At 38.6% G+C, this 20,205-nt stretch overlaps 1 protein-coding gene across 2 annotated transcripts in view; it reads right to left on the bottom strand.

Moving 5' to 3' along the window:
* Positions 1-20,205, bottom strand: part of MRPS9 (mitochondrial ribosomal protein S9) — a 64,792-nt gene that overhangs the window by 40,816 nt on the left and 3,771 nt on the right. For both annotated transcript variants that reach the window (XM_002757463.7, XM_054244661.2), the window contains exon 2: positions 12,684-12,863. In XM_002757463.7, coding sequence (XP_002757509.3) covers positions 12,684-12,863 — 180 coding nt within the window. The remainder of the gene's footprint in view (positions 1-12,683; positions 12,864-20,205) is intronic.

Below are 20,205 nucleotides of genomic sequence, written 5' to 3'. Positions count from 1 at the left end.
TTGGGATTTCACATCCAAATTGTGATTTGACTGACTTGGACAAGCTTACCAATCATGACAGAAATAACAGAAATTTTGTAATTATCTGAAATAAACAATTTTTCACTTCTAAACAACCTTCATGAAAAATTATTTAAACTAAGAAATACCCAATCCTTTCTCAAAAAAAAAAAAAAAAACCCCACAAAAAATGAAAATACCTGTATCAATTGGGATTCAGTTAATGGTTTTTCCATAAGCTTCAAAACAATCCTGCTAGCCAGGTATTTGTGTAAGGTTTCAAGAAACCTTTTCCCAGTCAAAGAACCAGATTTTGGTGGTGCCTCTAGTAAACACACGAGTATTCAAACATCCTCACCATCCATGTTAATATATCTCAACTACATACAAAAATCATTGTCTTACTCCCTGATTTAAGGTTGCTGATGCCCTAATCTTTCCTTTTTAAATTCACTCAGAAGAGTATCTGCCACAGGAATAGCAAACAAAAGGCATTTTCCCAAAATAAGTTCTGGCTTAAAATTTCCCATATTCAATTCTAAAATCGGTATGAAACTTAACTTGGCAAAGGTGTTAGGTGCTTTAAACTAATGCTACACTTTAAGAAATTGTTACACATACACTTTAGGTTCAACGGTTCGTTGGTCACCCAAAAAAACACAAAACAAAAGCAATCCAGGAATGCTTCTTGGAGGAAGTAACCCTTGAGGTAGGGAGGGTTTTCCAGCAAGGGAGAGGATAGCATGAGCTAAAGCTTAGAGATATTAATAATGGACTGATAATCCTGGCCTTGTGTGCATGCCTTGTCACGCCAATCCGTTAAGATTCCGAGCCCTTTGTGCTCGCCTCTCCATCCAGTACCTAGTGTGCGCGCCGCTCCCTACCCCACCCCCAATCCTGCAGTTGCCAGTAGCTGCCTTGTGCCCACACCTTGCCGCGCCAATCTGTTAAGGTCCCAGGTCCTTAGTGCGTGCGCCTCTCCCTACAGTACCCCTTGCATGTGCCTCCCCTTCTGTTGCCATCAGGTGCCTTGTGCGCAAACCTTGCCGGCCAAACCATTAACCTCTGGTGTTCTTTGTGCATGCGCCTCTCCTTCCAGTACTGATCAGGTGCCCCTTCTACCCCGCACCCTCCCCTGCTGCCATTGCTCGCGTGCGTATTTTGCACCCCCCCACTCCACATTTGCACCCCCCCTGGCGTGCATATCTTGTTGCGGGAATCCCGTAAGGTTGCCCTTCTGGCGCAGATCTGTCACTCGCGCCCATCTTTGCACGCGCCCGTCTTTACACACGCCCCACTCGCTCAGGTTTGAATGATGCGTCTCCTGGCAAAAGGAGAATGCTCCCTTTGCCTTTGGCAGCAGATAAGAGGACGCTCAGAGCCCAGCTCTTGAGAGTTTAAGCATCTGAAAATACCCCACTGCTCTCAGGAGCAGTTACCTGGGCACTCTGTGCCCTTTATCCCTGTCCCGGTCTCATCCCGGGGCCAAGGACCCACTAGTGGGACTCAGTTGCCTTGAGCCTGCTGCCTGTATTGCTCAGTTCACTTTGCTTGTGGGATCTCTCCATTGCTCCTGCCCCTGGACGGAGTGGCAAGCCTTCCTACAAGTAGCCAGACACTTGGAATCAGCCTGGTGTCAAAACAACTCCAAGGATTTCTGTATCCTACAAGCCCTGTGTTCCGTCCGGCGATCCTACCTTCAATTTGAGGCACAGATACCGCAGCAAGCCAGTGCTGTGTGCTCGCTATAGCAGAATGTCCTGCAGCTCAGGGAGTGCACTGAGCCTAAGGACTCTCAGAGAGGCCCTGGAGCAGGTAATCGCCTTTTTGTGGCCCAGAACACCCAACTCTACTCCACACTCCCATCCAGAGATCATGTTGAGGGCTGTCACGGAGAGTGGGGCAGGGATGCCTGAGCAGGACAAGGACCCGAGTCCAAGAGAAGCCCAATGATCAGAAAGGGGGCCCTGAGGGCACCAGGGATGCACGATCTGCATTTAGATCCCTGCGGGACAGTGGAGCCCTCTCTCCCTTCGTACCCAGGCCCGGGCCCCTGCAGAGAGACCTCCATACCCAGAGGTCAGAAATGCCATCTGACAAGAAATCCCAGCCCTCTGGGATGAGCTGCTGCCCCAAACGCAACACCATCTCCAGCTCCTACAGCTCCACAGGAAGCTTCCCATGGCTAAAGAGGCCAGCCTCATCCCACTGCCAGCTGCCCCTCACTTCTTCAAAGACAGTCAGTGAGGTCAGCCCTTAGGCTGTCTCTCAGGGTCAGACCCAGTGTGAAAAGGCAGCAGATTCAGCACCTGGGGAGAAACTGGCCCCAGGAGTGGCTCCCCGACATCTCAGGCCTCTAGGCCTGGAAGATGAAAGTTCCCTCTGCTGCCATGCAGGCAAGGGAAGCCTCTGAGGCTGCCACCTCCCTTACAGCTGGGGTTCCGGGTCACCACTGAAGACCTGGACCTGGAGAAACAGGCCGGAATAATTTGCATTAACAGCGCACTGCAGGGTGAGGACAAGTCCATCTGGGAGTGCAGAGCCTCACTGCTTTCCCATGCTTTGTCCTCACCAGCAATAGGGACGTCCTCTGCCTGCTGTCCCTAAAGCACCCAGCACGGATGCACAGCAGGAGATATGCAAGTCCCAAGATGGCCTGGACCCCGTGGCCCTCCAAGCATCTGCTGCAGGGTCCCCCTCTAGACCTCCTGTGTCTGGGAGGAAGCGCAGGCGCAGGTCAGCAGGCCCCCTGTTCTCCTCAGACACCCTTCCTGCCACGTCTGCACACTCGCGGGACTCAGCCCAGGCTTCATCTTCTGCTCCAACACAGCCAGCCCAGGGCACCACAGCACACTCAGCCACAGGGGTTTCCTTACCCACCACTTCCACCTTGAGCCCCCGCACCAAAAGAAAGTCGACCCAGGCTGCAGGCCCGGCTGGGACCCTTCCTGACCCATCTTCTGTCTCTCACACCACCACCCTGGCCAGACAGAGGGTCAGTGCTCCCACCTCACTACTGAAACTTCCCATGACCGCTGCAGCCACCACCCAGCCCAAACCTGTGGTCCTTCATGGACAGCAGCAGGGAACCCGCGGCTTGAAGCGGCCTCATCCATCTTCCTGTCCAGTTGCTTCAGCTGCAGCCCAGGCCTTATATTCTACTCCAACACAGCCAGCCCAGGGCACCACAGCACACTCAGCCGCAGGGGTTTCCTTACCCACCACTTCCACCTGGAGCCTGGCTGGGACCCTTTCTAACCCATCTTCTGCCTCTCACACCACCACCCTGGCCAGACAGAGGGTCCGTGGTCCCACCTCACTACAGAAACTTGCCGTTATGGCTGCAGCCATCACCAGCCCAAACCTGTGGTCCTTCATGGACAGCAGCAGGGAGTCCGCACGTTGAAGCGGGTTCATCCATATTCCTGTCCAGTTGCTTCAGCTGCAGCCCAGGCCTCATCTTCTGCTCCAACACAGCCAGCCCAGGGCACCATAGCACACTCAGCTGCAGGGGTTTCCTTACCCACCACTTCCACCTCTAGCCAGGCTGGGACCCTTTCTAACCCATCTTCTTCCTCTCCCCATGATGCACATGCTGCCTCCTCAGACTGTACACCTGCCAAAGTCAGGCGGCTCCACTAAACAAGATCCAGAAGAGTTTTCTCTAGGTTTCCTTCTAATACTTTTCTAGTTTCGTATCTTGCGTTCAAGTCTCGGATCTATCTGGAGGTGATGTTTGTATTCGGTGAGAGAAAAAGGGTCCAGTTTCATTCTTCTGCATGTGGCTATCCAGCCCTCACAGTACCATTCACTGAAGAGGGTGTCCTTTCCCCAGTGTGTGTTTCCGTCAGCTGTGTCGAAGATCAATTGGCTTGAATATGTGGCTGTCTTTCTGGGCTCTGTCATGTGTCCCATTGATCTATGTGTCTATTTTCCTGCTAGCACCATGCCGTTTTAGTTACCACACACTTGTCAAAAATTTTGTCGTTCTAATTTGTAGTGAAATGGGATGCCTCTAGTTTTTTTTTTTTTTATTTGCTGAGGAAGGCTTTGACTCTTTGAGCTCTTTTTTTGGTTCCATATAAATTGTAGGATTTTCCAATTCCGTGAGTGATGATACTGGTATTTTGGCAGGGGTTGCATTGAATCTCTAGGCTGCTTTGGGCAGTACAGTCATTTTAATGCTACGAGTTTCTTCCATCCATTAGCATGGGATGAGTGTCCATTTCTTTCTGTCTTATTAAAGTTTTTCATCAGTGTTTTGTAGTTTTTCTTGTAGAAATCTTCAAACTCCTTGTCAAATTTATTGCGTGGCATATCTTTTTTCATTTTGTTGCTACTGTAAATGGGATTGCCTTCTTAATTTCCTTCCCAACTAGACCATTATTGGTGTATAGAAATGCTGCTGATTTTGGTACATTGATTCTGTATCCTGCAATAACTGTATTTATTTATTGATCAACTCTAGGGGTTGATCTATACTTAATGTGAATCCAAAACAGAAAAGTGCTGACAGAAAAGAAAGAAAAGGTAAGAAATTTAAATCAAATAGAAATGGAATAAGGTAATCCTCATTAGTAAACATGTTTCTTCCATTTTTGGGTTTTAACTAGAATACTGGTATTCAACAGTTCCCTAAAATGAAGGCAAAGTATCTGAATACATTCTTTGACTTAAGTCAAAGTATTAAAGGATTGCAGACTCAACCCAGAAACACGGGGTCAGGAATGCAATCTCTATTAATTAGGCATCCCAGCTGGGCAGTGGGTCTGCAGCTGTTAACTTGATCAATGACTTACCTAAATGTCATCTCTACTGATTCGCTTATAAATTACCAGCAAGTGAGACTAATGTACAGGTGCTAATTTATTTAAACTGTTCTCTACAGTTTTACATAGCTTTATAAACTGCATCTGGCACCTAATGTTAGCTGTCAGTTGTACTTAGACATGCCTGTCCTAACGACTCTGTTCATTAGAGGTGAGCACAAATTATGAAATATTGTGAAAAATGATACATCAAATAGAATGGGCACAGCAAATCAATTAGAGAAACTTCATACAGCATATTCACACTTAGGAGAAAACATTCTGGTTTCAGAATGAGGTCTATAATACCAATTAAAAAGTAATTGGTAGATTCAGCAGTGCTATATATCAATTTGCTGGCTTTTTTCCTAAAATTCTATAGTAATGTAGAACTTAACTCTTAATTCCCAAATAAAGACATTAGTAAATGTAAGTGCAAGTCTGTATTCATAATATTTAATATAACTGAAAGGTCTCCAATCTAAACTTTATAACAACTACATGCTTAATTGAAAAGAAAATGTAAATATCATTGGTCCTCAACTTTTTGGTGTTTACAGTATGATTTTGAGTAAAAGAATTTTTCATGGTACACATGACAGGATTTAGAAACTTCACCAAACAGATTAGCAATCATTGTCACCCCACGTCTGCTCTAGCAGAAGGAGGTGTTACGAAGTCTATTAAATTCCACTGGCACTGGCTGCTCTCTTCACCTAGCTATTCTTTAGTCTTGGGGTTACTAAGGAAAACTGTTTCTGCTGCCTCTGTTACACACTCATGGGCTTAGTTCTTTGGTCTCCATACATCCCAAATCTTCTTTACACTAAAAAACAAGACTCACTCAGCTCAAGCTTCCATCTGACAGATTCCTCCTAAGAGTTCCATATACTTTTACAGCCAAAAATAATTTTTTACACACTGATCAACATTTGGCAGTAACCTGTGAAAGATTTATGAAACAGGTTTACAGCATTAAGGTCTATTTGCAAAATATTTAGCCTGCATTTAAAATACTTTCAGCCTAACACCATATACGCTACTAATTTTGTTAGAGGCTACCTGTTTTTCCTCCTGTTAGAGCTTCTAAAGGTTATTAGTAGTGCCATCATGGTTCAGTGGGTAGAAACAATAGCTAGTTTGTTTCAATATAATTTTAAAAACTGGGCAAAAATTAAACTATTTTGAAATGAAGAAAATCTACACCCGCCAATGACTAATTTCTTTTTAGTGATAGTACTTTACTTTTTCACCAATAAAAATAATATTTTTCTTTTAAATGTAATAAAAAGATTGAACACCAACTAGAGCAAAGTAATTTTGGAAGAAAAATTCTGAAATATATAGAATCCTGTACCCTTAACAATAATGATAAATCTTCTAAGTGATATAACTTTAAAATAAGTACCAACAGTGATAAGCAGATTTATTTTTACTCAAAAATTTTATCCATCATATTCCTTTTACCAATTCACATTGTACTCTTTAATAAGCCTTAAGGAACCACTAGCATATTAGATTAGCTAGGTATAATTTTCACGCATAAATTATATATGCTATATTCAGTGAGGCTAGACTTCTATTCAAACTTAACCCTCTGAAGTAAAGTTGTAAAATTAGAAATAAATGAAAAAGACCTATGAAGAGTTGTAACAGCTGACATAAATTCATGGATTTTATTTACTACGAGGGGCACATAATTCCTAATTCAGAGTCCAATGGCTCTTGGTTTTAATTCACATGCCTAACAAGTTTAGTTATGCCAGAAGATTGCAAGACAGGTGAGGGTGGCTAGAGGCAGACATAAGACATCTTGACAGCAAGGGAGATGACAAGAATCAGTAATACAGCATAGCCAGACCATTCATTGCAGGTACAGGCATTCTCTATGAGCTACAGTCAGGGGCTAACAACCATACTAGAAAGGAAAATCCTAAAGCACTGTAAGGTTAAATTACACTCACTATATCTTACTAAATAAGACTGGGGGAGACTGAAATTTATTTTAGAAAATGTTATCTAAAAAATTAATCTGAAAGTATAGAAAGAACAATTTTTGGATAAAGACCTTGTAAAGCCTTAGTATTATTTTTTTAAAAAAATAGACGATACCTATCCCATAAGGTTTTTACAAAGATAAAATGTGGCAATATATATCAGGCTCCCAGATGGCATTTCACACATATATAGAAGGTTTTCAGTATGTGGTGGTAGTTTTCATTACAAATAACACTTAAAAATAGGGTTCCCTTATCTGAAAAATTTTTGTGGATTATCTAATTTCCTGATCATATTAAATAGAGAAAAGCTACTGTTCCTAGTCTTAGTTAATATATATTAAAAGCCAAACATTTAAAAAACATTATAACTTCTAAATATGTAACAGCAATTGGAATGGAAACTTAAAGTATTTTCTTGATCTTGGATAAATTATAAAAATAATTTGGATAAATCATTTTTGTTTTCAAAAAGAACCCATTGTTGCAGCATGGAAATGCTGTCTCATCAGCCACTGCTGAACTGCTTTTAAAGACAACAGTTTAAAAAAACATAAATGAAAAGAGGAAACCATGAGAATATAATTTTAATTCTTTGGTAATGATTGTCTCTGTCCTTTTTTGCTTTTACATCTACTCAAGTGCCACAAAGGTGGGAGGGAGGGTCCACTAAATTTAATAAAATTCGATGCCAAAAGGGGTCCAGTACATTTAATAAAATGCCACAAGAGTCAGTGAAGCCGATCTATCACTTGCAGCAAAGTCTAGCACAGCAGAATTATGTCACTGGTATCAAAGAAAATGGTTAACACTCACTTCCACATGGGCTTTTTAGATACCAAGCTAGGTGAGATAATATCAACCCACAGGAGATAAAGCAATCTCCCCTTTAGTCAATCAATGATAAATCAATGTACCCAATGGTGTTTCAAATGATTCTCCCCAGCACCCATTCTCAGGTGGCATGGAAGACTTGTGTGACAAAGCAGAGAACTAGGGAATGATTCCAGTGATGGCAGATGGTATTTATTACCGTTAATAGTAACAGGAATAATAACACACTGCATTAATGTCATGGTTTTTAGATATATCCTGAGGTAGGCAAGTGAGTATTATTATTTCATAGATAAGAAAATCAAGTGACAGAGAGCTCTGACTTGCTCAACGACACTACCTAGTGACATCACAAGGACTCTCCTAATCCCAGTTCCTGTATTTTTCTAAAAGATCATTTCAACTTATAATGAATTTATTTTTAATAAAAAGACAGAAAAAAATCAATCTAATAAAGCTGTCTACATGTTCTGCATTTATATTCCTCACAAGAAATTCAACCTCACTTTAGAGGAGTCTATATATTTTAAAGAAGCGATTGGTGTTTTTTTTCATATTAATTCATGATTTGATTACTTAATTGGCTAAATCTAAAGGTAGATTTTTATAGTATTTTGTTAACACAATCACACAAGATACATGAAATTGCTTTTACCATATATACACACATATAGTTTTAAAAGTACAGAATACCTGCAACCACTTAAATATTTCTTCTCTGAAAAATAATTATCTATTTTAAGAACCAGAACTAAATACATTCTTAAAAAATTTGTTTCTACCAAATTGAATGATAATGTATTCACTAAGCTATAGGATCCTTCTATATTTCTCTAAATATTAATAAGACTCTAGATAAAATCACCTGTTTGTATCTGTTATAAATACTTTAACAAAAATGTTTAAAAGATACTTTAATATATGAAAGAGTTGTTTAAAATCTTAAATGTTTTGCTCAAATGCATTTCATAAATGGTCTTCACAATCATTATTTTAGTAACTGGATAACTAGTATGGAAAAACTAGTTTCTAAAATATATAAAATAACTAATAGCTTAATCTGAATATAACAGTGCTTTAATTTGTCTAAGTGAAAATTATAGTGAGCCTAGACTTTTAACTATGTAATTGAGTTAAATAATAGACCATGGCTACTCTGTATAAATTAAATCCTCATGAAAATAATATTACCATCAAAAACTCTGGGTAAACATCCAAAAAATGAACAAACTACTCCAAACAACAAAATTCGTGTTTAATACTTACACTGTAAAATGCTTATCCCTTCAGATAAAATTACAAAATTGTTAAATGATTCTGCTTCTTTCAATAGGCTACATACAAATGTCCAGTGTACATCCAAAAAGGTAGTTAAGAGGGGCTGGGCATTGTGGCTCATGCCTTTAATCTCCCAGCACTTTGGGAGGCCAAGGTCAGAGGATAGTGCTAAGACTTCCAGACCAGCCTGGCAACAACACAGGAAGACATCGTCTTTATCAATCAAAGAGACAAACTAAAAAGGTAGTTAAGAGTCGCTCAAAAACATCTCAGTAGTAAACTCAGTTGGGTAATGAAATCCTACTGCTGAGAACAGTCACTCAGGGACACACAGACCACAAGGACAGAGGGAGGACCGTTTTAAAAAGCAAGCAAGTTAAAAAAGCACAACAACAACTACTCACAAAGAAAAGCCCAGGCCCAGATGACTTCACTGGTGAATTCAACCAAATACTTAAAGAAGACTTAATACAAATTCTTGACAAACTCTTCCAAAAATAGAAGAGAGCACTTCCCAATTCATTCAATGAGGCCAGTATCACCGATACCAAAAGCAGACAAATACTGTAAGTAAACTACAGATCAATATCAATTAAACATGAAAATCCTCAAGAAAATGCGAGCAAATCAAGCCCAGAAACATATAAAAGAGATTATATGCACCAAAGAAGTAAGATTTATTCCATGAATGCAAGGTTGGTTGAACATTTATAAAAATCAATTTGCGTGAGATATCATACCAACAGAAAAGCCAAAAAAATCATCAAAAAGGAAGAGCATCTGACAATATCCAGTTTCATTTCATGATAAAAACATCAACCACTGCAACAAAAAAGTTAAAAAACAAAAAACTAGGTATGGAAAAAATGTACTGAATTTGATAGAGCATCCATGAAAAGCCCACAGCCCACATCATATTTAATGGTGAATGACTGAATGCTTTCCCCCAAGATCAGGAACAAACTTAGGATATCCACTCTTGCCATTTCTACTCAATAGTGTTATAGGTTCTAGCTGAGACAATCAGGTAAGAAAAAGAAATAAGAGTATCCAGATTAGAAAAGTGAAATAAAACTATTTCTATTTGCAGGTGAAATATCCTAGTTCTCATAGTTTTTAGTGGATTCTTTGGGATTTGTATATATGTGGGATACCCTGCTATGCCCTTCTATATATGGGCTCTCCTGATTTATCCTGTATTTAGAAAATCCTAAGGAGTCCACTAAAAATTATGAGAATTAGTAAGTTCAGCAAGGATGTAGATTCAAAATCAAAAACATACAAAAATCAACTGTATACACTTGCAATAAGAAACCAAAAATATCATAAAAGAAAACAATTCTATTTATTATAGAAGTTTTTAAGACATTAATGCCTAGATATAAATTTAACAAAAAAGTGCCAAATTTGACTCTGAAAAATATAAAACATCATTGAGAGAAATTAAAGAGAATCTGTATGAATAGAAGGACATCCCATGTTCAGAGATCAGAAGACTTAATTAAGATGGGAATACTCCCAAAATCTATCCAGAGATTCAGCACAATCCCTATCAAAATCTTAGGTGGCTCCTTGTAGGAACTGACAAGCTAATCCTAAAATTTCATATGAAAATTTGAGGAGCAGAGAACAGCCAAAGTAATCTTGAAAAGCAAGAAGGAGGTCGGGTGCAGTGGCTCACGCCTGTAATCCCAGCACTTTGGGAGGCTGAGGCAAATGGATCATGAGATCCAGAGATAGAGACCATCCTGGCCAACATGGTGAAAACCCGTCTCTACTAAAAATACAAAAATTAGCTGGGTGTGGTGGTACGTGCCTGGAGTCTCAGCTACTTAAGAGGCTGAGGCAGGAGAATTGCTTGAACCGGGGAGGTGGAGGTTGCAGTGGGCAAAGATCACGCCACTGCACTCCAGCCTGGGCAACAGGGTCAGACTCCATTTCAAATAAAAAAAAAAAGCAAGAAAGAAGTAGGAGTACTTACATTTCCCAATTTCAAAACTTACTATAAAGCTACAGTAATCAGGCAAAGTAGTACTGGCATAAGGATAAATGTATAGATCAATGGAATAAAATAGAGTCCAGGAACAAACCCTCCTAGTTACACTGATATTCAATATGAGTGACAAAACAATTCAATGGGAAAACAATAGTCTTTCCAACAAATGATGCTGGAACACTGAATGTCCACATGTAAAAGAATGAAGCTAGACTCCTACCTCATATCACACATAAAAATTATCTCAAAATGGATCAAAGACCTAAATTTAAGAGCTAAAACTACAAAACTCGTAGAAGAAAATATAGGGGTGAATTTTCATGACCTTGGACTAGCAATGGTTTCTACGGTATATACACAAGAGAAATAAAAACATATGTCTGCACAAGAACTTTACAGCATGCACATTCATAGCAGCATTATTCATCATAACTAAAAATGGAAACCCAAATGCACATCAACTGATGAATGAATTCTTAAAATATGGTATATCCATACAGTCGAAAACTATTCAGGAATAAAAAGGAATGAAGTACTGACACACATGCCACAACATAGATGAATGTGAAAACATTGTGCTAAGTGAAAGAAGCCACTCACTAAAAACAAAATATTATATGATTCTACTTACATCAAAGTCCAGAGTGGGCAAACTTAAGAGTCTAGAGAGTCTATGTTCTAAGTGATTTGAAAATTAGAACCTGAATTCTATTCCTGTTGCATTCTTGAATCATTAAATTCCTGATAAAAGCACTAATAGTCAATAATACTTTTTTGCTAAACACCCCAGGATAGCTAGCAAAGGAACTTAAATTTAACAACTTTCAATTTTGTTCTAATTTTAAAAAGCAATATCTAACATCTCATGATATTTTATACTTAACTGAAGAACAGCCTCTCTTTATAGATAATATTCATCCAGATTACTATAAAATTCACAAAAAGGACAGCAGCTACAAGGTCCCTAACTCTAAATCACCTAAACTAGAAGAGCAATAAGAAATTTTTGTTCTGGCTGCATATAAAATGTTGGTCTGGGGCCTGAAAGTGATACTTCAGTACCATTTATAAACAGGAAAAGTATACAAAAAGATTGAAATTAAACTAAAGTGAATAAAATGACAAAAATTATAATATTGAAATCATGCAAGAATGTTATCTATACAAAGATATTCTTTGGTTAAATATAAAATATCATGGGATGTTAGATGTCCCTTTTTAAAAATTAGGACAAGATTCAAAGTTGTTAAATTCAACTTCCTTTGCTAGCTACTCTAGGACATCTAGCAAATATATTATTGACAATTATTGCTTTTATTAGGAATATAATAATTCAAGAGTGAATAGAATTCGGATCCTAATTTTCAAATCACTTAGACTATGCCCCATTTTGAAAATTCAGATACATATTTGACAAAAACACTGGGTCAAGGCTTACTAATGGGATTTGATATAAATTTGACTCTATTTCCGTTACTATCGGTTTTATCATTTTGTAAGAAAGCTGAGTCTAAAACTATACAACAGGTTAAACATTTCCAAATAGTGTATAAGCATTTACAGATTCATTTCTAAGTAACACTTAAAACTCACCATACTATGTAAATCCTGCACATTTCTCTTTGAAACCGTGGCTCCAACTTGCAATGTATAGCAACATTTTTCCTTATTCTGACAGCTTGATTAAAACACAGAGCTAAGGGGCTCATGAAGAAAGTGCTTTTAATATCTAAAACGCAATTACTTTTCCAATAGAGTAAGTGTACTTACATCAATATCCTCTTGAGTGAAACTTTCTGGATCTTCTCCCATCATGTTGGCTAAATGTCTCTTTCCTATGTTGAACTCTTCAATCTGCTTTTTAATAAAATCCACTGTGTAAGTTTCATGTTTTAAGGCGGGAACATTTTTCTTTCTTGTTGCAACTGCAGTATGACTTTGCCCTGATATCTAAAATAAAATATAAATGTAAAGAAAAGAAAATAAATTGAACCGAGATCTTCTAGGCCACTGTCTTTAAATAAAAGAGGATACTGAATACCATAATAAAAAGAGACAACTACTTGCAATCGATTGGAGTCTAAAAAAAAAGTTTAAAAGCCCTGTTTAGAAAGTTGCTGGAATGTGTCCCCTGCTCAAAAGCTTGTTTAAAATGTAGTTTAAGAGACTAGCATTTAAATATATTAAAACCAAAAATATCTGTAAGTGGTATGCCACCTCCTGATCTATTTTAAACTTCCACTTTTGAGAATGGTTGGTCAATGTCAGTCAGTGAGTGTTGATATTTGGCATATGGAATAAAGAGTAAAAGCCTACTCCCTTAAACAGGCAAATGCACAGGCACCCAGAAACCAGCAAGCAGAAGACATGAGAGCAAACAGCGTGGCCTGGGGAAGAGCTCCTTACACTGTGGGTATTCGCCTTATTTGTGGGTAAAAATATAGCCTATCTTCAACCATCTTTTGGCTTAGCTTAAGACTTTATTCCATGGTCCTTACATTAAACTGATAAAAAGAAAAAAATGCTTGACTAAACATTTAGAAGATTTCTTATTACCAATTTGGTTTAACACGCTAACTGCAGATATAAAGGCCCGCATATCTTTAAAAGCATCAGTAATTATATCCCACTTGTGGCTGCTGGTCCTTTTATGCTGTGGCACTAGGAATTTCCCTCCAAGGCATTAAGATTTCACCTTCAATCAAAAATGCTAAAGAACAAGAAAAATGTTTTCAAATGACATTGAGCTGCATGCAGTAGCTGGAAATAATTAGAACAGACCTTTCTGGTCCCGGCTTTTCTTAAAATCTGAAATCTATGGTTCTCAACCTTCATCGTGGCCCCAACAATTCTAAACACTCTTAAAGCAATATTCAGACTTTAAAGCTACAATCTTGGGAATCCACTCATTTCCTTTTTCATAAACATAAATCTCTCTCAGATATATGTCATTCACTGGCACCATCCCTCCTACCTCCAACCCCTTCCCTTCTGAAAGTCCTAAATTCAAATGCCTCTACAGCAACTTGTCACTAAAGTTACACCAGAAAACATAAATAAAAATACAGGAAAATTAATGAAAAAAATATGTTTTCAAACTCTTCCAAATTAAGATAGTAAAAATATAGTTTCTTCCTACTCTTTAATGAGTAAGAAAAGGGCAATTTAAAATTCTCTGAAACTTGCGTTTATTTTTACTTAGGAGATCACAACCTTCTAAAATACATTACTAACCAATAATTACGGTTTCTTAGAGTACTTTGTGAAGATACAGTGTTCCTGTATATGAGTAAAAGCGTGACCACAACTGGCTAATGCATAGTCCGCTCTTTTATAGATGCAGCCTGTCTATACACCCCTGCTCCCCTTGCCACAGCCCAGCGCCACCAACACCAACTCCCAACCACAGTGGTTCCCATCTTACGTTTTGACTGTTTTCCAGGGGATTTTAAAATTTGTTCTTTATAAGTGTACGTCTTCTTTGAGCAATGGAGAATGTTGCTTCACATATTCCAACTGAAGAGAAATTTTCTACCCCAAGAATCATAGCAAAGCTGTGATTTGGGGGCCTAAAAGTAGCAATCATATAGTAGAGACAATTCTCCCAAATGTTCTATTGCCAAAACGATGATTACGCTGCTGGTTTTATAAATAATGTATCAAAATGTTTTTGTTCACAGCTAAAGCAACCCTAATACAAGTGAACCCACAATTCAAACAAAATCTAGAAGACTTTCTTTTAGGTCACTACAACCACACTCCCTGCCAATCACCAACCACAGCCTTCAGGAGGAAAAATGTGCCTCCTGGAGAGTATGGCTCCTTTCACTGAAGGGATTCCAGAGGAGGAGCAAGACCAGAGAGGAAAGTGATGCGTTCAAATTTTAAAATGTGTGTGAGATGTTGATGGACACCCCAGGAAGACAGATGTTCAGGAGGCAGGTGGCTTTGTTGGTGTGTCTTGTGGACAGACCTGAGCCTCAGATACAGGTCTGTTAATAATCCACCTGAGACATGAGGTTGACACTTTCAGAGAAGCAGGAAAAATGGCAAGCATTAGTGTTAGGACAAAAAACATGTCTTCTGCTAGTAATCAAACAAATCATTCGTAGGTGAGGGAAGGTAGGCAGAAAGGCAAGGTTACTTATGTCTTATGCCCACTATTTTCTCTGTGAAACAGAAGATGATCTGCTGAGAGCAAAGGGTAGTAGGTTTAACAGACTAAGTACCTCATATTCAAAGAACAGTTGTGAAGTATAGACAGAAAAACTGTAAGAAAGAAATTAGAGATAGCTGGGCACAATGGCTCATGCCTGTAATTCTAGCACTTTGGGAGGCAGGCCAAGGTGGGTGGATCACTGGAGGTCAGGAGTTTTGAGACCAGCCTGGCCAAATGGTGAGACTCCATCTCTACTAAAAATTTCAAAAATTAGCAGGGCACAGTGGTGTGCACCTGTAATCCCAGCTACTCGGGAGGCTGAAACAGAAGAATCGCTTGAATCGCAAGGTGGAGGTTGCAGTGAGCCGAGATCACACCACTGTACTCCAACCGGGGCGACCAGAGAGAGACTCCATCTTAAAAAAAAAAAAAAGAAATTAGAGAAAAAAATTTTTAAGTATCCATTTATACTGGACACTTAAATTACTTCTATTAGTAATATAAGTAGAGATAATTCCCATTACTAGTGAGCCAGGAGAATAATTCCAAACAGACAGGAATTGATATCCATTATCCATACAATGTCTGTAATATTTTGTCAATTTTCTTTCCCTAAGGTTGGTTTCTTTGGATGTTTCAGTGGTATGTTCAATGTACTATTTAGTTCTAGAGAGTTACATCTTAGGGTAGATTGTACTGTTTGGCATTACAAGATTTTCTACTCCTATGTAATTTTTTTTTTTTTATTCTGTTGAGTCATAATATTGCAACCCTTTCAACCTGCTATTTACATTTCCCTGGAATATCATTGCCCATCTTTTTCATTAAAATTTTAGACTATTTTAGGTTTTGTTTTCTTAACCCAATCTGAGATTTTGGTAGATGAGAATACTCATGTTACATGGGCTTTAATGGCTATTCTGTCTTATTTAATCTTTATATTTTTTATGCTTCCTTCCTTTCTTTGGCTTAATGAAAAAAAAAAATAACTGCTTTTTTTTTTTTGGCTTTTGAGCTAGCAATTTGGACTGTATACAGCTTGCTCTCATTTTACCAGTGACAATACATGTGTCTCTGAATAAAATGTTTAAATGTACTTCTCCTATCAACTTCAAAAATAAATATCCAATGAATTCCTACTGACTTATTCAGCTCTCTTTTTCAGCCACAGCAATTATCTGCTCTTCTGTTCTCCACACTTTAGATCAGCTTCTCTTAAGTCTTATTTCTTTTCCCTTGTTTCTGCATTCTGTATGATTTTGAAATCTTCACTCTATGGTGTTTTCCCTCTTTCTGCAGTGTCAATTCTGCTTACTGCAGCCACTATGAATTTTTAGCTTTTTATATCATTGGTCTATCCTCAAAATTCTTGCCTCGACAGTTTCTTTTAATCATATCTTCTTGTCTTATCAATCTCATAGAGCTTTCCCTCACTCAACTGATTTTTAAATGTCCTTGACAGTGTGAAGTAGTTGTGGTAAAATAATTCTCCCATTTTGTTAGGTAAAAATCCCTTTGTATTTTCTTCAGTTGTCTCTTCCACACTGTTCCTTTTGTTCTGGCAACATTTTAGCATCTTCTCAAGCAAAAGAGTTAATTACTAAAGACTTGGTTTTTCACTTGATTTAAACTTGTATCTGAGCATAGTCTTGAGTTTGTGACATAAGGTGGAGGCTGTCCTACTTTTAACATAATTAAGTTTAAACATATTTATATACATTTTCATTGTTCACCTAGAAAGGGCTTTAAAAAATGCCCCTAATTTGCTATTTTTCATAAAAGATCTTTAGGATCTTCTTTCAAAGACATTTCTACACATTGCTTAAGAGTATGACATTCTGGACATTTATAACATTAAATTTACAAAGGTATCACAGCATCAATAGCAGGATATTGAATATGTTTATTAAATGTCCAGAATTATTCCAGCAATGGAATTATTTTGTAAAAATACAAAAATTAGCTGGGCGTACTAGCAGGCACCTGTAATCCCAGCTACTCAGGAGGCTGAGGCAGAAGACTTGCTTGAACCCAGAAGACAGAGGCTGTAGTGAGCTGAGATTGCATCACTGCACTCCAGCCTGGGCAACTCAGCAAGACTCCGTCTTAGAAAAAAAAAATTGTGGCCCGTTCCAGTGGCCCACGCCTGTAATCCTAACACTTTGGGAGGCCAACGCAGGCAGATCACAAGGTCAGGAGTTCAAGACCAGCCTGCCCAACACAGTGAAACCCCATCTCTACCAAAAATACAAAAATTAGCTGGGCATGGTGGCAGGCACCTGTAATCCCAGCTACTCAGGAGGTGCAGGCAGGAGAATCGCTTGAACCTGGGAGGTGAAGGTTGCAGTGAGACGAGATCAAGCCACTACACTCTCCAGCCTGGGTGACAGAGCTTCCATCTCAAAACAAAAACAACAAAAAAGAAACAATATTTTCTACAGGGTCCAATTTCAATTGAAAAGCTATGAGGAGAGAATTTTCTTCAGATTTTATGTTTACAGAATATAGATACAACTCTATAGATTTATTTCTTTTTAAAGATAATCAGTAGGTCAGACAACTATAATTTCAATCATGCAGGCTGCCAAAGAAGCAGACATATCCTGACAGAGCAATGATGTTCCAAATTTGACCAAATGCCAGTGTTGTATAGTCTCTTAATGGTATCATAGTAGTTTCCTTTTAGTTAAATTAGATAAAAATGAAACAAAGACGAATGTGTGGCTAATTTGAACAGAAAATCCCCCCCAAAAAGAAAAAATACTCTGAGGATTAGAAAAAAAGGTGAAAACTGAAGTCAGATTAGAGAAAATGTGAATAGAAAGAAACAATATAAGGACTCAACAGAATGATTATAATAACCTGCTGGAATAGTTTATATTTCTTTTTGAGATGGAGTCTTGCTCTATCACCAGGTTGGAGTGCAGTAGCGAGATCTCAGCTCACTGCAACCTCCACCTCACGGATTCAAGTGATTCTCCTGCCTCAGCCTCCCGAACAGCTGGGACTACAGGCACCTGCCACCACGCCCAACTAATACTTGTATTTTTAGTAGAGACAGGGTGTCACCATGTTGGCCAGGATGGCCTTGATCTTTTGACCTATTTATCTGCCCACCTCAGCCTCCCAAAGTGCTGGCATTACAGGCGTTGAGTCACTGCATCTGGCGGGAATAGTTTATATTTCTATCAGTTAGAGGTGTCTGGCTGGAAGCAAAAGAAATGACTTTGGTTTACTTAAGCAAAAGAAACATTTGCTAGAAGGGTATCAGGACCCCACAGAATTATACTTGAAAGCAGGCAGGGGGCCAGGTCTTCTCAACTATAACCAGTGCAAAAGCACTAATTCCTCCTGGGGAAACTGGGATGTTGCTATGGAGGGGAAATGGATACTATGTTAAACAAATAAGGAAATCCACTTACTTAAACAAAATTTACTATTTGTACTAATTCCACAACCTGTTATAAATTAAGATACTTAACACAATTACCAATCAAATGAAACATATAAACCCTGTTTAACTCCCAATAAAAATAAACCAACTACAGAAAGCTACTGTTGGGACAATTCAGGGAAATTTGAACATGAAATAGGTAATAGATGATAAGAAGTTACTGCTCATTCTGTTAGCTATGGTGGTGGCATGAAAGCTATTTTTTAAACAACCTTTATTTTAGGGATGCATATTCAAGTACCTGTAAGTAAAATAACAGAATGTCTGGGATTTATAATAAATGACTCTGGGACGGGGAGGGGAGAAATAAAACAAGACTTGGAAAATATTAATAACTGTGAAGCTGGTTGACAGATCTGTGGAGTTCATTATATTATTCTATTTTTTATATGCTTGGTTTTTCATAATAAAATTCTGAAATAAACTACAAGTCCATTTAACAAATTTTAGCAATTATTATAGACCAGGCTCTGTATTAAATGTTAACAGAAATAATGGTAAAAAAATGAGTGATGTTAAAATGAGAATGTTGTCATAATGAGATAAGAAAATAAAACACAGTAAAGATGCAGTTTTCTTTAAGCTAATAATCCTATCTGACAAAAAGAATGATGCAGCAGGTGTTCAGATGTACCCACATGTGCACACACATAGGTACCCACATATGCCCGCACATAAGGACCACAGGGGAAAGGCGTAAATACAGGAAACACTTAGATAACAAGAAAAAAAAGTAGATGTGGGTTTTCTACTGTTGTAGGCAGCTTCCAAGATGGCTCCCAGTGAATCTGCCGCCTGCTGTTCTCTCTTGCTTACCTTTTCTTGATCAGCCTGAGGGAAGCCAGTTGTGCTGAGCTGCCCTAGGGGCCCATGTGGCATGAGCTGAGGGAGGACTCTGGCCAATAGCCAGCAAGGACCTGGGGTCTTTAGCCTGACAGCCTGCAAGAATCTAAATCCTGCTAAAGACAACACTGAGTGAGCCTGGAAGCAGACTCTCCCCACCCACAGTGGAGCCTTGAGATGACTGCAGTCCCGGCCAATATGTGGACTGTTGCCTTACGGGAGACCCTGAGCGAGCGGATCCAGCAAGGTGTGCCTGGAGAACCCTGCCCCACAGAAACTGTAGATGACAAATGTCTGTCGTTTAAGCTGCTAAGTTTCAGGATGATTTGTTATATAGCAACAAAGAGCTGATACATTCATCATCCTAATTACAACAATGAGGCATAGTACAAGAAAGTTTAGTTATCTTGTTTTATAAGGAAAAGATAGGTGGAAATGATAATAGCATTTATTATCGAGCTCTTATTAAATAAGAAATTTATAAATTGCCAAATAAGAAAAGTGTAAATTTTAATGTGGAGTTATTTTTCATAATTAAAGCAATGAGGAACATACTCAATTCTATCCTGACAAGGATAGGATTAGATCTCAAAGGGAAAAGCATATCCTACCAAAGAGCTTTTCTTTTCCATTGCTAATAAACTGGGATTAGAAATAAATATATTAAAAAATTATGCTATGTAGTTAGGCCCCTCATCCAGGGCCTAACTAATTTACATAGCTGTATACAGCATCTCATACAAATTCAAGTCAATTATACATTTATTTTCCAAAGTGTTTTTTAGTCATTTGTCAAAAAAATATATTAAGACCCTATTGCAGCAGACCAACAGAAT

The sequence above is a fragment of the Callithrix jacchus genome, chromosome 14, assembly GCF_049354715.1.
Source record: "Callithrix jacchus isolate 240 chromosome 14, calJac240_pri, whole genome shotgun sequence".
NCBI lineage: Eukaryota > Metazoa > Chordata > Mammalia > Primates > Cebidae > Callithrix > Callithrix jacchus.
Note: the sequence above shows the minus strand (reverse complement) of the source record. Positions and strands in the feature narration are given on the sequence as shown.